The sequence below is a fragment of the Aptenodytes patagonicus genome, unplaced genomic scaffold, assembly GCF_965638725.1.
Source record: "Aptenodytes patagonicus unplaced genomic scaffold, bAptPat1.pri.cur scaffold_50, whole genome shotgun sequence".
In the NCBI taxonomy this organism is placed as follows: domain Eukaryota; kingdom Metazoa; phylum Chordata; class Aves; order Sphenisciformes; family Spheniscidae; genus Aptenodytes; species Aptenodytes patagonicus.
In genome coordinates this window covers 28,469-38,882 of record NW_027472005.1, presented here as the reverse complement: position 1 = coordinate 38,882, position 10,414 = coordinate 28,469, and the positions used below count along the sequence as shown (strand labels likewise).

Below are 10,414 nucleotides of genomic sequence, written 5' to 3'. Positions count from 1 at the left end.
AGTTAAATTTGTTAAGATGAGGAAAGAAAAGATGTCCTGCAATCCTCTTTGCCTTTGACAGCATCAAACCCATTATCTGTAAGGTCATTCGTATTTTTCCCTTTTATTTTATCTCTGCAATTGCGCCTGTTATTTTGCATTGAACATGTGAAGAGGCTGAAGGAGTCACACAGGAATTTCACCTGGAAGCTTTGCTTTTGGTCCTGTGGATGATTAGGAAGCCTGGATATTGATGGGTTCCCCCTTTTGGTGGCTGACAGCTATTCACATACTGACTTTTCAGTGCAGATCATGCCTGATTACAGGTAAAGGTAGTTCCATTTTGAATATATTTTAATGAAACAGCTTATTTGTGCCTAGGTTCACAGAAATGTAAAAGCCAAAAATAATGAGTACACACCTTTCTTCCTTTTAACTTGGGTGACATAAAACACCAAATAAGACCCTGGTGCAGTCTGACGTGTGTTAAGGTACTTGAGACATCTGCGTAGGCTGGAAGATGTCATAGGGCTGCAGGAGGCTTATAACCCTCTAGACTGGTGAATGGAGGTCAGCTGGGAAGCTCTAGGGTAACCCAGCACTAGACAGCTGGGTGTAGCCAACTGAATTGTGCCCAAGGTTTTGGGTTTGGCTCACAGGTTTAGCTGCCTACGCTTAGCTTCCTAGAAGCAGACGTCTTCATGCAAGCTCAGCATCTAGGATAAAGATTCAGTTGCTCGTGCATTGGCGTCTACTGGTATTTTAGATGCTGTAGGGTCTTCTTGCTTCTAGATTTTCCAAAATAGAACAGACCTACCATGTAGCCTGTGTCACATTTGCCAATCCTGTGCCTAGAGTACCTCAGGGCATCAAAGATGGATGTTCAAGGAACTCTATCCGACCCAACGAACAGACTCACTGCCTACTGTAGAATGAACTGAACAGACTATTGGCTAGATCTCCATTGACTATAGTAGGAATGCAGTCGAGTCAATGATTGAACTGGAAGTGCCAGGTCAGCGGCAAGTCTCTCTCTCAGTTTATTCAAAGATGGAAGTTTTGCTTTTAGTCCTCTTGATGACTAGGAAGCCTGGGCATCTGTTTTTAGGTTCCCAGTTCTGGACCTTAACCCCACTCCTTCTGAGTTATTCAGGTGCCGAACCACAGACACCTGGTGCCATTGTAAATGCTTTAGCGTATCTGAGATTTCCTGTCAAATGGAGCTGGCAGATGCGACAGAAGACCAGCATGGACTGGGGCCCTTGCGGCTCGATCAGATGCAATCCCGTACAGCATATGAAGTACCATTATATTTAATATTAAATATTTCCTTGACGTTTCATGGTAGATTTTTATCTTGCCAAAGAACAAAGTCAAGTTGCTGTGATACGACTTCTTTGCACATCCACGTTGGTTGCCATCTATTTGGTTATTTCCAAGAGGCTTTTTTCCTTTCTGGTGTCCTCTTTGGAACTGAAATGAGAATGACTGCTATAAGATGTCCTGGTGTTCCCTTTTTCTCCCTTTCAAAGATACATGTTGTGGGTGGGATTCATCTCCTGTGTCTTTAGAAATATGAAAACTGCACATCTAACTTCACTACAGTAACCCTAGAGTTCACCATTCAAAGAAAAGATCTGGAACAGAGAGCCATTGACCCTTTAACAAAGGCTGATCTCTGAAGCTGCCTGTTTCTCCCCATTCGTTGCAAAGGGAACCTAGGACATCTAGCTCAAATGTAGATGACCAAATCATTGTACATGTGATTCAAGTGCCAACGTGTAAACGTCTAGTGTCCTTCTAGGCACTGCTGTATTCTGGTCTGTTCTCCAGCTTCTCCTTCACATGAGTGCAGATCTGCTGCAGGTCATATGCCACATCTGCCAGCACCACAGGGATGTCTTGCGTATCCTACGACATTTCAAATGATACTAGGTACCAGCATTTGGGCAATTGAATCCCACCTTTACATTTTTGTTAGATAGATCCTACATCCCGTATTTTACCTTTTGCAGACTTCTCAGTGCTCACCCATTTTCCATGACTTCTCAACAGCCATTACTTAATGGCCACAAACTTGCTTAACTTAGTTTTCAAAATGCTGAAGGATAAACTCCATGAGCCTCACGTAATGTGAACATTACTCCTGTAAGTAATCTGCCATGCTATTTTCCAGTTTTCTTCTGGATTCCTCTCCTATTGACAGTGATATTGGTTCTATTGGTTGCCTGATGTAGTGCCACAAAAAATGTGATATGGACAAACAGAAACAACTGCCATTTGATGTTTACACAGGTCAATTTATTAGCTCTCCTCCTACTAGTTCCGTCATTGGAGTCATTGGAGAAGGGGTCATTCTGCCCTGCCACGTGGTAGCACATAACATTCCTGAGGTATTCTCTGTCCAGTGGATATTTCATGAACAGTCTCAAAAAATAACTGTGAGCAGATATGATGGAAAGAATAAAAAGGAGAAACAAGATGAGAGATATCAAGGCAGAACAGAATTCTTCCGCAGTGAATTTAGAGCTGGCAACATGTCTCTGCACTTGAAGAAAGTCAGGAGCTCTGACAAAGGATCATACACTTGTGTGGTCTCCTTCAATGACACATACCACGATGTGTTGATTGAACTGCAAGTGGCAGGTCAGTGGCAATTCTCTCCCTTTTTATTCAAAGACGGAGCTAAACAGAAACATGTATATCCATCACTGACCCAGGGAATTATAATATAAATTTAATATGATTTGATGCATAAAAAGTCTTCATGGGGGGATGTGTTTGACTTGAGTTAGTTTTCTCTAAGTTAATGGCCATAACCGATATTTGAGGTAAGTTTTAGTTCTAGTTTGAGATACTTTTATTTAGGTACCTGAAGACATGCAGCTGCATGTGACTTGAGAGTACAATTTCCCTTCATACTGAATGAAAGCCCAGTCAGAAAGTTCAGGGAACCCTGCAATTATGCAGCTGATCAATGTGAAGTTAAATTTAGATTCCTACCGTGCAATCAACCGTTACTGAGCTGATTGTCCAGAGCTTCTCTATGGTCAGCATAATCAATTGGTCCCATCCCAATACCTCACTGCTTACCTTGCTGCTTGCCCACAGCAGGAGAACAAAGCAGTGGGTAGGCCTTCATTGTTCCTATTCCTATTTCAGCACGTTAATAGATACCATCTTCATGGGTAGCTTCAGTTAATGTGGTTGGCTTGGAAGTGGACATGTGTTCCTCTGTGCTTTCCCTGCTACACAGGAACCAATTGCCACTAGATAGGTATTGTGGCATCTCATATTGCAGCCAGATTCTTCTGAAGATGTCCTCTTAGCTTTAAACCTCCAGGTGAAGCAAAGGTTTAACATGTAAGTAACACTGTAATTTAGTCTTCTGAGATCCTGATTATAAACAATACATTTTTTTTGAACTGTAGACGAGACCTGTACCATGTCAATAACAGTTTTACTTGAAATGATTAGCCTGAGACACTCATACATTCTGTTTTCGTGGACAGATTGCACTAGTTGTTCATAGGCTTCCTGTAATCCATAATTATATGGATTGTTTTTTTTCTTTTTTTGCAAAATTCTGGGAAATTCCACTGGCAACTTCATTCCAGAACAGCCATCCCCAGCTAGCTCTGTTTGCTGTCATCTCCATTAAATTGTTCCTTATTCTCAGTCTGATAGACTCTGAATTGCTGACCATTAAGAAACTTCAGGGCCCCAGTCCGTCACAGTTTAAATTCAGAAAAGTCTTTCTATGTACTTCCATACAAATATATATAAAAAGAAGTGTTGAATTCAAGATAAACCAGACAATTTCCCGTTCTCAGTACTGGTTGAAATGGAGAATACATATGCTTTTCTTAGCTGAAGGTGGTGTGCCTTCCATTTTCCTGAGGAGTCACGCAAAGCAGGGCATTGGCCTCACCTGCCATACAGCTGGATGGTTTCCTAAACCTGAGGTGATTTGGTTGGATGGCCAAGGACAGGTCCGGAAGGAACTATCGACCACAAAGATGACAATGATGCCTGCAGGCCTATACAGTGTCATAACTTCCATGAACCTAAAACCGGGCTCTGACATGGAAGTCTCCTGCAGGATAGTCAACAATCTGCTAAATACGACGAGCGAGTCTCGAGTCCTGATCGCAGGTGGGTGAGCTCTGTAGTCACCTGCCTGTAAGATTAAAAAGGCAGACTGTCTAAATGGCATGGGTCCCTTTTTTATGTCATGAGCTGGCCTGAAGATGTATTCCCAGAATCAGTGCTGGAAAAAAGTTCATGAGAGCTGCAGACTTCTTCCACCTTTATTTCTTGTTGACTGCACAGCCTTTGACAGTGAATCAGTTTCTCCTTTTAAAAAGGGGTCAGGCAGTATCAAGACTTTCTGTGTTCCCTTCTTCAAATTTAAGGCAGTCAACTTGTTGGAGCTGCATTAAAATGGATTAAGAATACAACTGCATGCGCATACAAAAATGACATACTTCCTTAGCGATGGCCGAACACTCTAAAGGCTTTCATTATTCAGAAACAGGTTACCAGGCCATTTAATAAGATGTGCGCTGGTGGGTTTCACAGAGCATAGCTGAAAACAATAGCTACGGTCACAAGGGTTAAAGTGGTAATTTCAACATCTCACAAATGTTTTTAGTCTATGTTTTTATCTTCCCTCTTTTTAATATGTGCGTTACTGTGTAATCGCGGTGTGGATGTCATGCCCCCCCGTACTCTGTAGAACTTCACACATCTCTGTTTGCTGTGTGTATAGACAAGCATCAGGTAGTCCTAGCATCCTAAGTTGTAATTGTCTTTATGTATAATCATTAATAGAATATAACTCCTTTTGGTCATTTTTACAGATATTTTCCTTCCCTCCATTTCAAAATGGCTGATTATCTTCCTGGTAATTTTATGTCTTAGCATGGTCCTAATTTCCACTGTATTTTCCAAGCTGAGAAGTAAGTATTTCTTTGTATGTTATCTCAGTCAACGTATAGAACTATCACAACAGTTCATATTGAAATCCATGACTGTAACAAAAGCTCACAAGCAAAATCACCAGTGATTGTTTAATGATCGAATTCAGGAAATGGAACAAAAAGGGGTGGGAAAGTACACGGTCTGAACAAGGAGTAATGCAAATTGCACGTCCTTACCTCAGGCGGCTTTAGGTCTGACAAGAGGAGCTCTGTGAGCTAAACTACGTGTGTAGTTTCCTTTCTATAATCATTGGGAAGATAACTCCAGAGTGTTGCTAATGACACTAGAGTTTAAATGACAAGTCAGAGAACTGATTTCTGTCAGTATTACTCTACAAAACCATGCAAAAAAGGGTTTTTTGCTCTTTTTTTAACCAGGTAATCACAAGAAAACCGTTAGCTCAGGTAAGTAATGAGGAAGATGAACGTGAAGATTATGACAATTTGTAAGCTGGAAGGTTTATATTAAATTACAGAACTAATTAGCAGTTCTAGTTGCATCCAAATGTTTTGTAGTTTTTTATTTTATTTTTGCACCGCACAATGTAATAAGTTCCTGTATGAGTTATACATATGAGGTTTTTTCATTTGTGCTTTATAAACAGAGTCTGTTTTCTTCTTTCATTAAGCTCTAGTCATTACTATATGCTTACTGACATACTCTACCATGTCATACACATTCAAGCTTTGTTTGCAATTGTTCAAGAGGTAATTAATTGATCAGAGGCATTCCTCAGATTCTTCAGAAGAGGAAGAACTAAATGAATTAACCAAACAGTCAAGAGCAATTCAAGGATCCAACCCAAGGCCACCTCAAGACTCTGAAAGCAACTTACTCTTTGAGTACATCTGTTTGGTACTCACCACCTATGTCTGTACTTGAAAATAAAATGGACCATTTGGCATAGAGCCACGGAATGGTTTGGGTTGGAAGGGACCTTTAAAGATCATCTAGGCCAAGCCCACTGCCATGGTGTGGGGGAGCATGGCACAGCTCATGTGGATTGTGCTGAACATTCCTGCTCACCAGGACAGAGTACCCACAGTCAAACCATCTACTGGCAACAGCCCTCAGCTCATGTTGTCACCTAGACAACGCCTGCTTACTGTTTGAGACAGTACTAATTGACCCATGCCATAACTGTAGCAGGGATTGTTCTAACAAATGAATTGCATGAATAATTTTATTCCCTGAGGCACATCTGGTTCTGTTCCCTGACCAGGTTTGGCAGTTGAGGATACACATGTCCACAGGGCCAGAAGGGATTTATTCCTGGTCTCTGAACCTCAGTTAGGCTATCGTTGGGACAAGACTCGCCTAGGAAGGACTGGGTGTCTCAGAATGCTACCTCATTTTTTGTGAACTCCATTAGAAATGAGGCATGTCTCGGTATGAAAAAATAACAATTCTTTGGACTAACAAGAAGCCTTGGGAAGTTTATTAGGTTACATTAAATTAAAGTTTTAACCCCACTTATTTCTCTTTGTACATAGCGTATGTTGCTGTATGACAAGGGAAGTTTACAAAAATAACTAACTTTATGATTCGTTCTCTTTATTTTTCAGTAAAAGTGAAGATGGAAATGGAAGAAGGTAAAAGTCCTTTGCATTTCAAATGATGCTAAGATGTTGCGAGATCTCAAAGATGTAAATTCAGGGAAACACTATTCAAATGTTGATTATCAATGCAGTAATTGCAGGAGCGGCAGCCCTTTTCAATATTAAGGAAAGAGTGACAACCAGACATCATATCCCACATGAGGTCTATTCTCTAGTGAAGACTGCCAATGTCTACAAGAAAGTAACATGAGCCAGCAGTGACCTTTTTGAAAACTCAACCCAGATCTCTGCTGTTGGATGGAAAGCCTTAGCAAGCTTCTAGCACTCCTTCTCTTCCTGGTGACCACTCTTCTGCCTTTTTCAAGATTATTCAGAACTACCTTTAGTCAGCTGAGTGGCCCTGTAAACCCTGTGAACTTTATTTATGGATCTCCACCGGGAACTTGGATGCTAAGGCTCAATCCACTTGTGTACTTACAGGTGCCTTGGATCATTTATGATGTCCTTGGTCATCCCACTTATCTCCTAGCTGCCATCCTGGAAGGAAGCAGATACCTCATTGATCTTTGATTGTATCTGACAGATACAATGTGAACTAACAGAGCGTCTGTAGGAGACCAGAGATCTTTTAGAGAGACACCTACATGCCACTTGGGGTACCCCACGTGTCCTGGTTTTGAGGTTAAACTGACTGCACTAGGTGCCTATGCATCTGGATATCCCTCTTAAATGTGGTCAGTTAAGACATGATCTAAACAGGCTTTGCAAGAAGACCTCTACCAGCTGTACAAATAAGTCTTGTTCCCACCTGCTTAATGAGTTTTTAATTAATAACTTAATGAGTTATCTAAATATAATAAAGTTGAAATAATGTGATACATCCACGGGTTAAATTGTTGAATTGGATTTACATGGACTTAGCTCAAAGCAGTTGACCATGTAATCCAAGGCTGCACTTGTGACATGGTGATGCGGTTCGTGTATCGGTATTGCTGAGTGCATTAAGCCACTCTATCAAAGAGCTTACACCGATATCTCTGTACTGTCTTTTCTAGAAAAAAACCAGCTGAAGTCAATGTTAGGTAAGATGCTTTTCTTGTTCATTGTGCTTAATGGCTTTTGTGCTAAAGTTATGTCCACTTTGGGGTTTTTCTGGGTTGGTTGGTTTGTTTGTTCTGATCTGATTACTGGGTTTGATGGCACTGTTTAATGTGGTTAAGCATTTAAAATGAAATGCAAGGCTCAGCCGAATCAAATCATTTTCATGTGGAAAACTCCAGGCACAGTCTGCAATATTTACTTTTTTTTTTTTTTTTCTTTTTCAGAAAAGAAAGGCTTTAAGTAGTGTAGAATTTTTGTAGGTATGCTTAGCTGTAAAACAATCTAGTAGAAAGTGTGCTGGAAGGATGTGTTTCCCACAGAAATGACACAAGCTTAAGGCTTTATGGAATGCAGTACGAAAGTCCACTAAGTAACTTTTGACTTCCAATTTCTATCCAACAAGTCCTCTGTTAAAATTATTTCTTTTATTCTATGTGCTGAACTTTTCAGAAGGAGAGAAAACCAAAAATCGAGCAGGTAAATCTCATTTTCCTAAAATATTCATTGAGAATGGATGCTGTCCGGCCTCAGTGACAATAAGCTACTCTGTTTAATTAGTTTACTTTTATTTAAAATGACTTCTCAGAAATGTTATTAGAGGTGATTACACGGCAAAGAAGCCAATGACATTTACTTCTCCACCTACACGTGGAGGATGCATTGTGCCCTAGACCCTGATGACGGTCCACTTACATCTCTCAGGGCTCTGCATTAAGTTTTTTCTCTCCCTTGTGGTTTCATAGAATCATTTGGGTTGGAAAAGACTCTTAAGAGCATCGAGCCCAACCGTTAACCTAACACTACCAAGCCCACCACTAAACCATGTCCCTAAGCACCACGTTTCACCCGGACACAACTGCAAATTTCACAGAACCCAAACTCTCAGCTTAGCTTTCTCGTTCTCTCCTTCCCCTCTTCTCACGTTACTAAGAAAAAACTGTAACTGCTTTTATCCTGCAAATTTAATGACAGAAATCTCCCACATAAGTGGGAGATTATTGTTCCCATAAGGAACAACTGGGGATGTAATTCTAATGTCTTTCTCACAAATGTGTTTTCATTTTTGCCTTGAGGTTTTACATCACTCATTTATGCTATTCCTTTTCAGCAAAGTCCAAACTCAAAAAACGCTTTGGTAAGAAAACACATTTTATGTGAATCTGACATTCTTGTCAAGTTTAGAAACAATAAGACAAGGCTTCATGTTAAGATGTCTATGTTATCCCTAGATTTGAAGCCAAGTAATACAGTGAAATAGCAACCTATGGAGAGGAATAGTCTCCTATTCCATGCTTGGGTGTTGTCCTATTTTGAAAAAATGGAATAAAAAAAGTCACTAACAAATGTTAGTGACTGGAATATCTTTCCCTTTCAGGTCGACTGAACGCAGAGCTGGGTAAGTGATTTAAAAATACTAGTAATTAGACGTATTGGTGGGTTAAGAAGAGGAAGGTCATCACTGATGCAGAATCACAGTGATGATGGGAATTGCACACTAGTAGACTTCTCAGTATTTCAGTCTGAGAAGGCTCTAACTGCTCTATAAAAACATAATACAGTAATGTCCATTTTCTTTCTGTAGATTTCTGGGAAGCCCGGAGCCATGCAGGTAAGCTGGCAGGAGGAAGGGTGTGAAAATGCAGTGGCCGTATGTCCAAGTGACCCTGAAATGACACTGCCATGATGTCAGAGAGATACCAACTGAGCCGGCGTCACAGCAATGTGCCTGGCTTGGTTAACAGGACAATGAGGCTGGGATGTGGCTGCTGGGAAGACCGAGAAAAGGAGCTGCGGAAAGGTGTCAAAGTCTGGGGTGGGGTGCGGACACAAGTCTGGGGAGGACAGATGGCCGTATGGAAAAGAGAAAGAGAGATTTATTGTAAAGCGTGTGGACTTGCGCCCCGAGAGAGGACATGGCTGTGACAGCTCCAAGGTGCCTGTCGGTTCATCAGTGACTGCATGCCCTGTTCTGGGGAATGTTCAAATTCTTTGTTGAATCTCGCCAGGACCGCTCAGACCCTTGAACGCTTCAACCCGTAGCCCCGTGCGGAGAGAGGTCCCTGAGCCACTCTGCTCATCGGATGATTCTCGTTTTCCCCTCCAGTTCCCATTACTGTGAATCCTGACTGCCGAGTCCTGGAGCTCCAGGTGCCAGGGGCTCCAGGTGTGGAGAGCAACGCGTCTGAACCTGCTGGCCCAAACGCTCCCTCCACGGTCCCTGTCCTGGTGGGGAAGGAAGGCTTTGCAGCTGGGAAACACTACTGGGAGGTGGAGGTGGGCCAGCAGCAGGACTGGGTGCTGGGGGTGGTGAGGGAGAAAGGGAGACAGGAGGAGGAAGGGACCCTTCCTGGGGAGGACTGCTGGGCTCTGCACAGGTCCCAGGGAGAGATTTTCTCTAGCAAAGGAGACCGCGGGATTGAGAAGCAGAACATCAGTTATTCAGTGATCGGTGTGCTCCTGGACTTGGAGGAAGGGCAACTGAACTTTTATGAAGCAGAGGTGAAGTTCATCATGGTGAGAATGCCTCTAAGGCTTGGAAAGGAACCTGCAGAAATGTTTTACCCATTTCTATCCAAAAGGGAAGGGGCACTTACACCTCTTATCCGCCCGGTCTTAACCCCTGTCCCTTTGGAGACACTGTAAAAGGAAATGTTGAATCAAATGGGTTGTAGATTCAAAGTTCTCTGCCAAGAGGTCAGGGCTGAGAGGAGGAGAGACTAGAATGGCTTAGGACATCAGTAGTTATAAAATAAAGAGGGTAGGACCGGGGAACAAAACAGGAAAACCTGAAA

The 10,414-nt window shown here is 41.9% G+C and overlaps 1 protein-coding gene across 1 annotated transcript; it reads left to right on the top strand.

The window, feature by feature from the left end:
• Positions 1–232: 232 nt before the first annotated feature.
• Positions 233–10,265, top strand: LOC143173298 (butyrophilin subfamily 2 member A1-like). Its single transcript, XM_076363499.1, has 10 exons — positions 233–305; positions 2,275–2,625; positions 3,850–4,134; positions 4,842–4,940; positions 5,340–5,366; positions 6,528–6,554; positions 8,731–8,757; positions 8,998–9,018; positions 9,205–9,231; positions 9,727–10,265. Exons 1-10 carry the CDS (start codon positions 233–235, stop codon positions 10,263–10,265), a joined length of 1,476 nt encoding a protein of 491 aa, XP_076219614.1.
• The last annotated feature ends 149 nt before the right edge of the window (positions 10,266–10,414 follow it).

What these genes read in the sequence shown, in the direction of transcription:
- LOC143173298 (XM_076363499.1), top strand. Translation starts at nt 233, where the DNA reads ATGGGTTCCCCCTTTTGGTGGCTGACAGCTATTCACATACTGACTTTT. An exon ending in GAAGATGGAAATGGAAGAAG is followed by an intron (nt 6,555 to 8,730) that starts GTAAAAGTCCTT and finishes ATTCCTTTTCAG; the next exon opens with CAAAGTCCAAACTCAAAAAA. An exon ending in GGAAGCCCGGAGCCATGCAG is followed by an intron (nt 9,232 to 9,726) that starts GTAAGCTGGCAG and finishes TTTCCCCTCCAG; the next exon opens with TTCCCATTACTGTGAATCCT.